We start from the raw sequence: 16,189 nt of genomic DNA, 5'->3' as shown, positions 1-16,189 counted from the left end.
TTTGAAGTGAAAAACGAATGAAGGTACACGGAGCTGGAACCTTTTGTCTGGACTTGTTTTCGACATTCTCTACAGAAATACATTATTCTGCTGCTCATCTGACACTTTGAATTCGAACCGTCTCCAAATAATTCCAAAAAGAGTCATTATTTTTATTTTTAGTAAGCAGCTCCTCTTCGATAGCTTCTGTCGTGTCTTTATCCGTCTCCATGCTATCGCTGCCTGCAGGACATACTGGTGAAGCGGTGGGGAGGGGGGAGTTGTGTTCAGTGAGGGAGAGGGGCGGGGCAGGTGAACATGTGCAGAGACAAACTGGGAGAAGAGAAAGACGAACTGTCTGATGTAACTGGAACGCAACATCTATATCGATATACGCGATATTGTCTTATCTTATATCGCGTATGAAAATATATCGATATTTTATAAAATCTCGATATATCGCCCAGCCCTAGTTTTGACCCTTTCGGGCTTCCATAGTGCATGGAATGGCATGCTTGGCTAACGCGATGACTGAGATGTCGTTCAGTCTTGTAACACGTAAACTCGTAAAAGCTGTATGTTATGGTCCTGAAGTTTTCATACTCGGATTAAAAGTTATTGTTTCGTAAACCGGTGTGATCCTTGACTCACACACCATATAAATAGTAAAATTCTACAGTAATGAACGCAGCTCTGCTCCTACCGACTCGTGAAACGCTCGCATTGCAGACATTACACTTCGCTGTTGGACTTGTTTCACTTTCCAATTTAAAGTATTTCTACACAGCGGACATGCTGACGTAAAACAAAGGATCGGGCTTTAGGATCGGCCTTAGTAAAGCCAATACCGATCAGTTAAAAAATGCCTTGATCGGCCCCGATTCTGATCTTTGAGATCGGATTGGGACATCCATACTTAATGTATTAAAGGAATGACAGAAGCACTAATCCTCTCTTCATTATTACTGCTTATTTGTTCTCTCCACTAATTAAAAAGCATAAGAAAACAATAAAGAAGTAAAAGTAAAGAGCAGGTTTTATTGTATTTGTGATAGATTTTTTTTTTAACAGTTTTTTAATTGTATTTTAGTGTTTTTATATTATATTTGTGTTATGTTCAGTGTATAAGTGTTAAAAACAACCCCATTATTTCACATTTGCCTAAAATCTATGCAGTTCCACTGGACCATGGAACCCATCTTTCTGGGGAAAAAATACCTTAAAACTCAACGCCTTTTAAACTCAACACCTTTTAAATTCCACGCCAGTCCCAGAACCAGTTGACGTTGAGTTTCAAGGTACCGCTGTAATCATGTTAATTATTTGTTGGTATAGTGACGTTTTCTCTCAGTTTCAAAAAGTGTTTTATCGTTGACAGCTATTTAGAAATTTGCTTCAAATTTTTAATCTGAATTGAACTGTTATTATGATCATTTATTTTTTTTATTTATAGACTCAGTCTTTGGCCCCTTCAACTCCCCTTACGGGGCGGAGGTACCTAAAGGAGAAAGAGGTGTTGATTACACCAGTGTCCTCAGCAACTCAAAGTGTGAGTCGACTGCAAAGCATGGTGTCTGGCCTTCGCAACTCCCCTAGTGATGCCCTGCTCCAGATCTTCAAGTAAGAACCATTTTTAGTTCATGAAAACCTTCACAGAAATGTGTGGTGTGGGTTTTTTGTTTCCCCCTTTTTCTCTTAATGTAGACATTTCAGTTCCTCAATTGTAATTGCACACAGTAGGTCCCCATCCTGACCAACGAGAGCTGCAAACTATTAAGTGCCCCCTTAAACATGTGCACAGTTACTGACCGCCTCATTACATCTGACAAGGTCTTTCAGAAAGCAGTGCCGTACTACTCTCTGTGAATTAATTATCTGTCCTGCAGGTGCTTTAACCAGTCAACAGAGGCCGCAATAGCAGCACCAACTTATTTCACAACAGACACAAACAGCCAATAGTGTGTCTGGTCGCATGGCTGGTCAATAGCACAGCTGATATTTTAAATTCTAGCTTTTTTCACTGCAACGAGACACTGCTCCCACCTAGGGGTGACAGTAAGACAATAACACCCGAAATAGAAGCAACGAAAACTGCTTTTCTAGCAATCTCTAATTATTAATTCTTTCTGTGCAGCCCAGTAATAAACAACCCCTGGTGGTTGGGGACCACTGGTCTAGCTCATAAGACCACTGTGCCACCTGTCAAGTGCTGTTAACAATTATACGTTTTACATTAAAATTGTACTACTGTGGATTATTTTTAAACTCTGTTTTAAGTTTTGTTATCATTTTGCTAGCCTTTAATCATGGTCTTATTTTAATTCTGTCTTATTGCTTGTTCCCCAAATAGGTCTTGTTCTCGTGACCCTACTGAAGCCATAATAAATCGTGTGAAGACTCTAGGAGATACTTTTAAGCAGGGCTACACTAAACAAACAGATGACTTTCCAGAACCTCATATAGGTAAGAAACCATTCTTATATTCACATGGATTAAAACTTTTTTAGCCCTGTGCTGGATGGCTGACATACAGGGGTTGGACAATGAAACTGAAACACCTGTCATTTTAGTGTGGGAGGTTTCATGGCTAAATTGGACCAGTCTGGTGGCCAATCTTCATTAATTGCACATTGCACCAGTAAGAGCAGAGTGTGAAGGTTCAATTAGCAGGGTAAGAGCACAGTTTTGCTCAAAATATTGCAATGCACACAACATTATGGGTGACATACCAGAGTTCAAAAGAGGACAAATTGTTGGTGCATGTCTTGCTGGCGCATCTGTGACCGAGACAGCAAGTCTTTGTGATGTATCAAGAGCCACGGTATCCAAGGTAATGTCAGCATACCACCCAGAAGGACAAACCACATCCAACAGGATTAACTGTGGACGCAAGAGGAAGCTGTCTGAAAGGGATGTTCGGGTGCTAACCCGGATTGTATCCAAAAAACATAAAACCACGGCTGCCCAAATCACGGCAGAATTAAATGTGCACCTCAACTCTCCTGTTTCCACCAGAACTGTCCGTCGGGAGCTCCACAGGGTCAATATACACGGCCGGGCTGCTATAGCCAAACCTTTGGTCACTCGTGCCAATGCCAAACGTCGGTTTCAATGGTGCAAGGAGCGCAAATCTTGGGCTGTGGACAATGTGAAACATGTATTGTTCTCTGATGAGTCCACCTTTACTGTTTTCCCCACATCCGGGAGAGTTACGGTGTGGAGAAGCCCCAAAGAAGCGTACCACCCAGACTGTTGCATGCCCAGAGTGAAGCATGGGGGTGGATCAGTGATGGTTTGGGCTGCCATATCATGGCATTCCCTTGGCCCAATACTTGTGCTAGATGGGCGCGTCACTGCCAAGGACTACCGAACCATTCTGGAGGACCATGTGCATCCAATGGTTCAAACATTGTATCCTGAAGGCGGTGCCGTGTATCAGGATGACAATGCACCAATACACACAGCAAGACTGGTGAAAGATTGGTTTGATGAACATGAAAGTGAAGTTGAACATCTCCCATGGCCTGCACAGTCACCAGATCTAAATATTATTGAGCCACTTTGGGGTGTTTTGGAGAAGCGAGTCAGGAAACATTTTCCTCCACCAGCATCACGTAGTGACCTGGCCACTATCCTGCAAGAAGAATGGCTTAAAATCCCTCTGACCACTGTGCAGGACTTGTATATGTCATTTCCAAGACGAATTGATGCTGTATTGGCCGCAAAAGGAGGCCCTACACCATACTAATAAATTATTGTGGTCTAAAACCAGGTGTTTCAGTTTCATTGTCCAACCCCTGTAGTTGGGTGTCTGCTTTGGGGGAAAAATCCACTTAATTACAGGGTCAAGACAAGCACAGACATTGGGTTTTTCATTTGACCATTTGAATTTTATCACACAGCTATATTGAAATGTGTGTAATCCACTGAGACACAAGTGTTGTCCTAGCTTCAGAATTACTTAATAAATAAAATTATATTTTTACGTACTGAGGGTGGTGTCATTATCAGTATGATCATTTTTCATTGTTGACTACAGAATTTGCAGAGAACCGCCTAAAACTAGCTGAGATCCTGTACTATAAGGTACTGGAAAATGTCATAACTCAGGAGATGAAGAGACTTCAGGGTAAAGACATGACTGTAAGTGTTGGAATTATAATATCATTTTTATTCAGACTTCTACAATATATTAATGTGACAGCAAAAGAAAAAGCATTTACTTTTTAAATGATTACACTTTTTAAAAGTTTAAATTTAGATGTATGGTTTATGCTGAAAAGCATTTAAAAAGCATACATTATGCTACTGCAAAATGTTCTAGGCTTTGCTGTAGAGTGTATTTTATATATTGTCTTCATTTAGCTTTAATGTCTAATGTGTCTTCACTTTTTTCCCCAATAAGGTGCTGTTAGAGCAGGATGTGTTCCTCTGCTCTCTTTTGGCCTGCTGTATGGAGGTTGTGTTGTTTGCGTACAGTTCACAGCGAACATTTCCTTGGATTTTAGAAACCTTTCAGCTTAGACCTTTCTACTTCTACAAGGTTAGTTTTTTAAAACCTACATTTCTGACGTTAGAGTAGGCTAGTAAATATTGGTGACTCACTAATTTTATAATTTGTTACATAAAGATGTATTAATACGTCACAAAATACAATAAAACATAAAATATTATTTATATTTGAAGTATGTTATGTCTGAATATGTTTGAGTATGTGTGGAAATACCACTGTAAAATGTGCAGGTGATCGAGGTGTTCATCCGATCTGAGGAGGGCCTATCCAGAGACATGGTGAAACACCTAAATGCTTTAGAGGAGCAAGTGCTGGAGAGTAGAGCTTGGACTAGAGACTCTGTACTGTGGGAATCTTTACAGCATGCTAATAATAAAGTCCCCACTGTAGAGGAGGTATACAATCAAGTATTGTTTTTATTCTCTCACATAATGACCAGGTCACTTTTTCAGTTATTATATTCGTTTTAACCTACCTGGCTTGTTTTTTAACACTTTTATTAAACTAAGTATGAATTTTAACTAAATTTTAATCCAATACATTACTTAACTGTTGTAACAATATCTGTTTTTGTTTGTGTCTGTAGGTTAATTTCCCTAGTAGTCTAGATTCTGGCAATAACAGTAGTTGTGGTGGCTCCAATCACCTCCCACTGGTGGCCCTGTCGCCGATTTTGCACCCTCGTCTCCGAGAGGTTCGCACTGGCCTAGGATCCAGTGCTCGCAAAGGTATAGTACCACACACTTGTAAAATCATATGTTTGATATAAAAAAAGCACAAGACAGAAAGCTAACAATAAAAATTGGAAAACAATGAACAAAGTGAAAACCATGTCGGGGCACAATTAATGGCACCTGTTTTAATAGCTGTTTCTTATTCACAATGGCAAGGACTAGAGAGCTGTGAAAACGTGAGCTGTGGTCCACATTTCAGCTTGTTTTTAGAAACAACATGGGGTCTCCACGGCAATGATGAAAATGGCCCATCCAGACTGGCGATTAGCGAAAGATGTTGGCAAAAGCCAACATTAGTCATGGAATGGGGTGCATAAGTGACTTACTTGTGTGTGTATTACCATTTTGGTTGAGGTGTATATTGGGATTTTGGAGAGATACATGCTGCCGTGTGATGTATTTTCTGGAAGTTTATGATTATTTCAGCAAACCAATGCCAGGCCTTATTCTGCACATGCTACAACAGCTTGACTGTCTTGTCTGCAGCCCAGATTTGCCTTCTATTGAAAATGTTTGACGTATCAGACAACGGCAACCACAGACTGTTGACCAGCTGACTTTTGTCTTGTATCAAGCAAGAAAGGAGAGTAAATTCCACTTGCACAACTGCAACAATTAGTGTTTTCAGTTCCCAAACTATTAAAAAGTCTCATTAATAGGAAAGGTGATGTAGTACAGTGCTAAATGTGCCTCTGTCCCGATTGTGTTGGAGTGTTTTGCAGGCATTAAATTAACTTTAAATAAAGATTTAAGAAAACTCTTAACATCACAGATTCATCAAGTTGGTACATATGCACTCATTTTTGAGGATATTTGCTTTTTTATATTAAACAATCAATATGCCAGTATTGTTAATTACAATGCCCTAAATCATTTTATCAGACATGTTGTTTTTAGTTTACCTTTTATAGTCACTTCACAAGCAATTCGTAATAATGTAATTTGTGTATATGTAATTAATTTCAGGAAGAAGTATACTTGGTAACAATATTTCTCTATCATTTAAATTTCTCAGATGTCCCTCAATCTCCAATCTCTCTCCATGACCGCTACAGTTCTCCAGCAGCAGGCAGTGCCAAAAGGCGTTTGTTTGGAGATGATTCTCAGCCTCATTCTCCAGTCAAAAGGATCTCGGTCAACCCCATAAAAATAACCTCCAGAGAAAACAGTGACCAGAGCCATGCCACTACTGTCCTCTCAATGTCTACTTCTAATGGCCAGCAGCTCAACATCCCATTGCCAGGTAATTTTTTTATTTTTGTAGTGTTTTGCATCTTTGGGTCATTTACATTTTTTTGCTGCCAGTAATGTTTTAAAATTAAGTTCTTACTATAATAAAAACTACTATGGTTTTTAGTTTACATTATAATACACAAGTTAGATTACTGTATTTAATGCTTAATCTTGCTGCAGATGTAAAATGTTGTAATATTGGTTGTAGAGCTTCCTAAAAAACTACTCTGCTTGTGTTGTGCATTATTTCCTACAACAAAAACTGGAACACTTAACTTAGGAATATTAGGAACAGGAAAAATACTATTATGTTCAAGGAAAGGTGTCTTTTCCAGGATAAAGAAACACTGTCCCACCATTATGCAATGTTTTTTTGAGAACATCCCCCTATTTTTGTGCAGTAATGAAGAATGAGGTGGGTGGCATTACAGTGATCCAGGTACAGACCAATGAGCTGATCCCCCTAACAGCACAGGTGCTACTTGCCTCACCAAGCAGGAACACTGGTGCAAGACTTGGCAGTACACAGACCACAAACGCACCACGTCGCACAGGATCCCTCGCTCTTTTCTTTCGCAAGGTGAGAAGTATTACAAACTCAGAAGAAATTAACTTTCTGCAATTTAATACAGTGTTATCTTATCTTATCTTAACCTCCACGCTTAGCTTGATTCTCAAAACAAAAAACATTTAATACAAAAGTGAATTTTGAGTATTATGTATTGTTTTCAATAATGCCATATCAGGTAAGTGTTAACATCTTTTTTATAAAAAATTTTTTAAAAAAGGTAAGTATATGCACTACTGTGCAAAAGTTTTTGGCAGGTGTGGAAAATGCTGCAAAGTGACCACCCTTTGCCTTTAAAACAGCATCAATTCTTTTAGGAGCACTTGCACAGTTTTTGAAGGAATTCGGCAATATGTTCAGTCCCCCACTTGCCCCTCTGTGGATCAAGATCCTCAAACACATCCTCTATGCAAGCCAAAAGATGAACACCACCAGAACAAAAGTCTGCAATACAAACATTCACAGTAAAATCTTTACCTCCAAAACCCCCAAAAACTGCTTAAATGCACTACGACTTAATGCCATACAAGATTTCTATGTACACAAGTAAAGAAACAAATCGACCTCTTTGACTTTTTAAGGACAGAACCTATTATTCAGCCATGATAATAGCCATAGAAGCTGACACTGCATTAAGAGTCAAACAAACTTAGGTTGCAAGGTGATATTTCTGTTGTACTTCAATGCTAAAGTTCAAGATAAATAAGATTTATATTATACAGGCAGGCTGTAATATTCTGTATTCAATGGGCAAAATTAGCTTACCAGTTAAATTTGTAAAATTGGTTGATTAGTAACTGAGGGGACAGTTTTCATAATTATAATAAATACATTTAGTGATGTTTCTTATAATTGTACTTTGTTCTCTTTGATATAATGGATGACACATATGTGTTAAACACAGCATTAAAACCCAAATAAATAAAATAAATGATATCATGGACATTTAGGTATATGGCCTGAAGTCATTCAGTGTGACGCATGGAACAGAAACACTTAGGGAAAAAGTGTTTTCTTTTGTAAGCTACATTGTAGAGTTCTAAGACAATATATGGACTTCTGTTGACTAACATTTCACTAAAAGACGAATGCATAAAGGGTTGGGTAATCTTTCTAAATGTATAAATTTTAGATGTTCAAGAGTGTCTCTTTTTTTCAAAATATACATATCTTTTTTTTGGGGGGGGGGCACAGGTGTATCATTTAGCAAGTGTGCGTTTAAGAGATTTGTGCCTCAAGTTGGACATCCCTGCAGAACTGAGGGGTAAAATCTGGACGTGCTTTGAGCACTCATTGGTCTACTGCTCAGACATGATGAAGGACAGACACCTGGACCAGCTTCTGCTCTGTGCTGTTTACATCATATCCAAGGTATGTATGCACATTCATGTAAGACCAATTTTGTAGTGACAATTTTATTCTAACTTACACTGAGCTGTTCTCACTCTTACATTGTTACTCTTTCTAGTCCACCCATTTATGTCAAAGTTTTGTTCAGAAGTTAAGTAGGATAATGTAAAAAACAAAACGAACACATTACAAGTTTGTTCATTAGAAATTAAGTGTATGTTTTGTCTGCTTTTTCTCCAGATCTCAAAAGAGCAGCACACCTTCCAGGACATTATGAAATGCTATCGAAGTCAACCTCAAGCAAGCAGTCATGTATGTAACAAGTCATCGCAAATACAGCGCTGTAATGATGAAAACTGGTTCTGATTGTTTGTCTTGGTTGTTTGGTATGCTTTAAGGTTTACCGCAGTGTGTTAATAAGGAGGAGAATCAGAGAGCAGCAATCTGATGAGAACATGGAGGTTGACCCATCAACAGATCACTGTAATGATACAAACATGCTATTAAGTCAATTTCATTTTTAGTTTTGTTTTCATATGAGTATTTTTTCTCCTGTTGTAACTAATCCATCATATATTTTATCCTTTTTATTGGTATTTAGCCAATGACAGGACAGAGCATGATGCCAGTGCCGAAGTTGACAGCAGTTTGGATGAGGAAAGGGGTGACCTCATTCAGTTCTACAACACTGTTTACGTCCACAGGATGAAATCATTTGCACTCAGATACGCTCTTACAGCTGTTGATAGTAGGGTGTGTACAATACTTACTTATTCTGTTTGCATTGTAGCAGTTTTCCTATAGACTTCACAACATGCATGCATTGTGTACTGTTTATACAAGTCTTTCTCTTTTGTTATTAAATCACATTGTTATTATTGAATTGTATACCATTAATCTATAAGTGAAATTTACATTTACATTTTTGGCATTTAGCAGACGCTTTTTATCCAAAGTGACTTACAGTACTGTGACAGTATATATTATCTAAGCAATTGAAGTTTAAGGGCCCTGCTTGAGGGCCCAACTGTGGCAGCCTGGCAGTGGTGGGGCTTGAACCAAGCAACCTTTCGATTACTAGTCCAGTACCCTAACCCCGCTAGGCTACAACTGCCCAAATTCTTAAGCCTGTCTAAGTTTGTTAGCCTTACACAAATGTAAAACCTTGTGCCAACATGCCATTTGGCAATGTATTGTTGTCAAATCTTGTGATGTTGCTTGATGTGTTACTATGGGCATTCTGTTCTTTAACCATGGGAATCATAGAATGCCTCCACTTTGTGGTAATAACAGCCACCACTTGACAAGAAAAGTGATATGGTAGATATTTAGTCATTTTCTTGTGTGCACACACTTCCTGTTAAATACTTATGAATATTTAAAGAATGACACTGCTCAAAAAATGAAAGGTACACTTATTTTTGGTATTATGCCAAGTCCGTTAAATTTCAGAATAATGATCTGTAATTTAAGCATTTCCTTAACTTTCTTGAGCAATGTATACTGCTTTAAAAACTTGGTTCTTTTAATTGCCTGATAACCAAAGTACTTAGCTTACTCTCTAATAGCAATAACTGCAGTACAGTAATGTGTGATGGTGGCGTGTTAAAGGCATGCATTTTTACTTATCTCTTTCTTACTTACAGATGGAAGCTCCACCATTATCTCCATTTCCCTCTGTACGATCTCAGCCTCTGTCCCCACGACGAATCTCTCAAAGACATTCCATCTATCTTTCTCCTCACAAAAATGGATCCTGCCTTACACCCAACTCTGCCTACACATACAAGTTCACCGGCAGCCCATCTAAGGTACGAGCTCTTCCTACCTTTAATATTATGTTTTATAGTTATTACAATAGTTTTAACTGAGCTAACTGGCTGACATTCTAAAACCAATGCAAAGAAATTAATGCCAATCCTAAACAATAAACAAAACATAATCCACACTTCGAACACAATTCGAACTAAACCATACATAGAAAAAATAAGAAAAAGAAATAAATAAAAAGAAATGTAGTACAGATCCAGATGTATACTTTGATACGTTTCTGAAAGTCAGAGAAAAATATCCACCTCACTGTTGATCAAATAACAGCGCCAGAAAATCCTCCAACCTGCGAAAGATCACACCAATCACAACAAAGCATAATCTTTTAGAATGACCCAAATAAATAAAATAGAGAGAACTACAGGGGTTGGACAAAATAACTGAAACACCTGTCATTTTAGTGTGGGAGGTTTCATGGCTAAATTGGACCAGTCTGGTGGCCAATCTTCATTAATTGCACATTGCACCAGTAAGAGCAGAGTGTGAAGGTTCAATTAGCAGGGTAAGAGCACAGTTTTGCTCAAAATATTGCAATGCACACAACATTATGGGTGACATACCAGAGTTCAAAAGAGGACAAATTGTTGGTGCACGTCTTGCTGGCGCATCTATGACCAAGACAGCAAGTCTTTGTGATGTATCAAGAGCCACGGTATCCAGGGTAATGTCAGCATACCACCAAGAAGGACAAACCACATCCAACAGGATTAACTGTGGACGCAAGAGGAAGCTGTCTGAAAGGGATGTTCGGGTGCTAACCCGGATTGTATCCAAAAAACATAAAACCACGGCTGCCCAAATCACGGCAGAATTAAATGTGCACCTCAACTCTCCTGTTTCCACCAGAACTGTCCGTCGGGAGCTCCACAGGGTCAATATACACGGCCGGGCTGCTATAGCCAAACCTTTGGTCACTCGTGCCAATGCCAAACGTCGGTTTCAATGGTGCAAGGAGCGCAAATCTTGGGCTGTGGACAATGTGAAACATGTCTTGTTCTCTGATGAGTCCACCTTTACTGTTTTCCCCACATCCGGGAGAGTTACGGTGTGGAGAAGCCCCAAAGAAGCGTACCACCCAGACTGTTGCATGCCCAGAGTGAAGCATGGGGGTGGATCAGTGATGGTTTGGGCTGCCATATCATGGCATTCCCTTGGCCCAATACTTGTGCTAGATGGGCGCGTCACTGCCAAGGACTACTGAACCATTCTGGAGGACCATGTGCATCCAATGGCGGTGCCGTGTATCAGGATGACAATGCACCAATACACACAGCAAGACTGGTGAAAGATTGGTTTGATGAACATGAAAGTGAAGTTGAACATCTCCCATGGCCTGCACAGTCACCAGATCTAAATATTATTGAGCCACTTTGGGGTGTTTTGGAGAAGCGAGTCAGGAAACGTTTTCCTCCACCAGCATCACGAAGTGACCTGGCCACTATCCTGCAAGAAGAATGGCTTAAAATCCCTCTGACCACTGTGCAGGACTTGTATATGTCATTTCCAAGACGAATTGACGCTGTATTGGCCGCAAAAGGAGGCCCTACACCATACTAATAAATTATTGTGGTCTAAAACCAGGTGTTTCAGTTATTTTGTCCAACCCCTGTACATGTACCTGTAACTGTAAAAAAAAAGAAAAGAAAATACATTAAAAATGAATTAATTCAACTGTAAAATTATAAAATGGATTCAAAAAGTCAGCAGCTTTGTGACCTTTGTCAAAATGTAAGTTTGGTGGGGAGTAAAGGTGATGAAACATTACTTTCTGCAAATGTGGCTAACAGACATAACCCCAAAAGTAAATTGACATGCTTCACTGTACCCCTCCATGTACAATGCAAAACCGAACCACACACAACCCTTTGGAATACGAACCAAACACAGACTTGGACTTCATAACACTCCCCACTCTTGTCCTGCCATGGAACTTCAAGAAGCATAATCTTAGACATTGCCTGCAACAGCTTGACCTCTCACCCAAACATATGCCACAGGAAGTTCCTTGATAATAGAGAACGATTCCTATACCACTCACTAATATACATAGATGGTTCTAAAACTGAGAACCAAGTATCAGCAGCAGTAGTAGCTAGCAAACATGCAAACAGAGCAACCTAAACACAAAGCTGAAGTGTACGCCCTCCTAATGGTGCTGGAATAAACTGAAATCAGTGCCCATGACATAAGTGATTTGGAAATGTGTGAAGGTACCATTGACAGAGGTGTATATTGGGATTTTATATGTGGCCATAAAGTTAAACTGGTTGAAAGTTAAACTGGTAACTTTGTAAAGATTGTTCACTAGATGCATACTAGTAAAGAAAATTATTACCAGGACATTTGTTACACATTTATATTATGCAGACACCATAACTTGGCTGCTCATGCTCTCAGTACTTATTCACACAGCTTTATGCAGCCAGCCCCACACACAGCAACTTCTTAAATATATTGCTGTGTGTAAATACAGAATATTCATGACAAAGGATTAGTGTAAAACCATGACATGGGAAAAATGCACCTGCATGTTTGTGGCTGAGCTGAAACTTTACTAAATTACTAATTAACACAGTGCAACTACACTGGCACATGTATAAATAGGACACTACATCAAACCACAGTTAACAAGATTAGTTGACTATTTCCAAATAGCATGGTAAAGGTTAGAATTTGAAACAAAATTTATCTCCAAGCTTTCACTTGTTGATGAAAGACTTGTTGATGGAATTCGATCTGTCCCACATCTAACATTTTTGAACAATTCATTTATATATTGTTTTGGCTTCTACAAAACACTTCCCAGGGGGTTAAAAATCCCTGCTCTAACACATATTATTGTCATTTTTATGCTTAATAGTTTCTCTGCTTGTCTTTAGGAGCTGAGTAACATAAACCGGATGATTCGTCAGGGATGTGTGAGCAAGAAGAGAGCTTTTACAATGGAGGGAGATGAGACAGAGTCTCCCAGCAAAATGCTGAATCAGGAGAGCGAGGACGTGTTACTCAAGCGTCTTCAGGATGTAGTGAGCGAGAGAGCCAGTCACTGACTCATCTCATGAGACATTTTATGGTGTCACAGATGGTGTCACAGTTCCAGGTGTTTTTTATATTCACAGACCCAATTATGTGGTAGCAGATCCTTTACGTTTAAAGAACATGTTCACTGCATCTGCAAAAAGCTTGTCAATGATCTAAACCCAAGAATCATGACTTTCTTTTAGCAACAAAACATTTGGGGTATGTTTGCTTTCAAGGTCTTTGTGGATATGAACTTCATTTTTCTCAGTCATTTAAGAGCACATAAGAGGTATTGATACACAATTTAACCAAAGATGGTGCTCATGTATATTTTCTGCTGTGTGAATGTCGTCTATAAATGAACCAATTTTATTTGTCGGAGTTTGTTTGAATTGTACAAATACAGTCTCATGTTCTGGCTGTTGTTAAGCTGAAACATTTTGTATCAGTTAAGATTATTGTAATTGTGTAATTTCAGTGTGCTTGGTTTATTTTTACATTGTTTTATGTGCTGCAAACATGCAGAATTGCACTGTGCTGTGTAGTATCTACACTAAATTTTACTGTATAATTAACATTTTTGTTCTTTTAAATGTCATCAAACTCGCACACCATTCTTTGTTTCTTAATCATTGGATGCTTTAATTAGTGCAAAATATTACTTTTTTTGTCCATGTTATATAAATATTGAATTTTTGTTGCTGAAGTGGCTCATTCTGATTTGTTATGTATGTTTTCCCTCTGAAATTGAGCATATGCAAATTATTATAAATTCTCTTATTAATTTGCAGTGATAATTGTTTAAAAACAAAACATGTTTTAAGGATCACAATATAATTTGCAATTATGTATTGCAGGTTGTTTAGGATGTCTGTGTGTACTTTAAACACACTACCAGTACGTTATTTAGCTATAACATTTACTGTACTTGTTTAAGAACTAATATCTGTGTACTGTTTAAACATACTTCAGCCAGTGCCTTCATTGTACATAGAAATAAAATATTTCCTAAACAGAATTTTAGTTAAATGCCTGTTCTGTTAATTTAAACTGAAAGATGAAAATTAGTCTAAAGCTAAGAAATGAATGTAATTTTTAACCTGTTCTTCACAATTAATTTTATGATGTTTAATGTACTATAGAGTCTAATGTCTAAGCATTTCTATGTTATAGGCTGGCTTCTGTTTGGTTAAAATGTAAAGAATCACATGTTTTCTTTTGCACATACATACTGATAAGCCATAACATTAAAACCACCTCCTTGTTTCTACACTCACTGTCCATTTTTATCAGCTCCACTTACCATATAGAAGCATTTTGTAGTTCTACAATTACTGACTGTAGTCCACGGGGCTGTTGGCTGGATATTTTTTTGGTTGGTGGACTATTCTCAGTCCAGGAGTGACAGTGAGGTGTTTAAAAACTCCAGCAGTGATGCTGTGTCTGATCCACTCATACCAGCACAACACACACTAACACACCACCACCATGTCAGTGTCACTGCAGTGCTGAGAATGATCCACCAGCCAAATAAAATCTGCTTTGTGGGGGTCCTGACCATTGAAGAACAGGGTAAAAGCAGGCTAAAAAAAGCATGTAGAGAAACAGATTGATTACAGTCAGTAATTGTAGAACTGCATAGTGCTTCTATATGGTAAGTGGAGCTGATAAAATGAACAGTGAGTATAGAAACAGGTGGTTTTAATGTTATCGCTGATCAGTGTATTTATTTATTTATTTTGTTATGACCAGTGCCTTGGATTGTGCAGACAATGAAGTGTAATAAATGTTGCACAGGTTGGTCATAGCGCATTTCCTTCTGAAATACTGGGTAAAATGGGTTGTTCCAGACATTGTTCTGATGAACAGCGTACTTTGATTAAAAAGTTGATTTTAGAGGGAAAAAACATACAGAGAAGTGCAGCAAATGATAGGCTGCTCAGCTAAAATGATCTCAAATGCTTTAAAGTGACCAAAACCTGAAAGACGCAGAAGGAAGCGTGGAACTACTGTTTGAATGGATCAAAGAATAGCCAGAATGGCAAAGGTTCAGCCAGTGATCACCTCCAGAAAGATCAAGGAACATCTGAAGTTAGCAGTGAGTACAGAAGATGATTAAGTGAAGCCAATTTACCAGCAAGAACTCCTTGCAAAGTCCCGTTGTTAAGAAACAGACGTGTCCTGAATGGGTTCAAATTTCCCAAAGAACACATTGACTGGTCCAAAGAGAAATGGCTCAACATTTTGTGGACTGGTGAAAGCAAAATTGTTCTTTTTGGGTCTAGTGGCCGTGGACAGTATGTCAGATGATCCTTGAGCACTGAATTCAAGCCAAAGTACACTGTGAAGACAGTAAAGCATGGTGGTACAAAACGATGATATGAGGATGTTTTTCATACCATGGTGTTACGTCTATTTATCACATATGAGGGATCATGGATCAGTTTAAATATATCAGAATACTTGAGGAGATCATGCTGCCCTATGTCGAAGAAGAAATGCCCTTAAAATGGGTGTTTTAACATGACAATGACCCAAAACATCTTGGTTACAGACAAACAAGATTGAGGTAATAGAGTGGCCAGCCCAATTCCCTGACTTCAATCCCATAGAGAACTTGTGGGCTGATATCTGAAACGCGTTTTTTTGAGGCAAAACCCAAAATTGCAGAAGAACTGTGGAATGTAGTCTAATCATCCTGGACTGGAATACCTGTTCAGAGGTGCCAGAAGTTGGTCAACTCCATGCAACACAGATCTCGGAAACAATTGTTATGCCACTAAATATTAGTTCAGTAATTTAAAGTAAAGTGAAACCTCAAACATTTTCAGTTTATAGATAAATTTTTTGAGTTTTTAAAGAAAAATGCTGGCACTGCTATTTTTTTGAACAGCCTAATATTCATTTTTCTTAACTTTCTGTAAAGGATTGACACAAACTGGCTAAATGTTGTCAATGTTT

At 38.5% G+C, this 16,189-nt stretch overlaps 1 protein-coding gene across 1 annotated transcript in view; it reads left to right on the top strand.

The window, feature by feature from the left end:
• The window catches only part of rbl1 (retinoblastoma-like 1 (p107)), a 38,832-nt gene extending 24,597 nt beyond the window's left edge, over positions 1–14,235 (top strand). Inside the window, exons 9-22 of the mRNA XM_062996748.1 lie at positions 1,433–1,599; positions 2,330–2,442; positions 4,019–4,122; positions 4,385–4,522; positions 4,723–4,887; positions 5,079–5,220; positions 6,242–6,469; positions 6,861–7,039; positions 8,222–8,398; positions 8,618–8,689; positions 8,776–8,860; positions 8,979–9,130; positions 10,024–10,188; positions 13,087–14,235. Of these exons, the coding sequence (XP_062852818.1) occupies positions 1,433–1,599; positions 2,330–2,442; positions 4,019–4,122; positions 4,385–4,522; positions 4,723–4,887; positions 5,079–5,220; positions 6,242–6,469; positions 6,861–7,039; positions 8,222–8,398; positions 8,618–8,689; positions 8,776–8,860; positions 8,979–9,130; positions 10,024–10,188; positions 13,087–13,257 (2,058 nt within the window). The 3' untranslated portion in view covers positions 13,258–14,235. The remainder of the gene's footprint in view (positions 1–1,432; positions 1,600–2,329; positions 2,443–4,018; positions 4,123–4,384; positions 4,523–4,722; positions 4,888–5,078; positions 5,221–6,241; positions 6,470–6,860; positions 7,040–8,221; positions 8,399–8,617; positions 8,690–8,775; positions 8,861–8,978; positions 9,131–10,023; positions 10,189–13,086) is intronic.
• Positions 14,236–16,189: the final 1,954 nt, after the last annotated feature.

Source organism: Trichomycterus rosablanca, chromosome 6 (assembly GCF_030014385.1).
Source record: "Trichomycterus rosablanca isolate fTriRos1 chromosome 6, fTriRos1.hap1, whole genome shotgun sequence".
In the NCBI taxonomy this organism is placed as follows: domain Eukaryota; kingdom Metazoa; phylum Chordata; class Actinopteri; order Siluriformes; family Trichomycteridae; genus Trichomycterus; species Trichomycterus rosablanca.
Note: the sequence above shows the minus strand (reverse complement) of the source record. Positions and strands in the feature narration are given on the sequence as shown.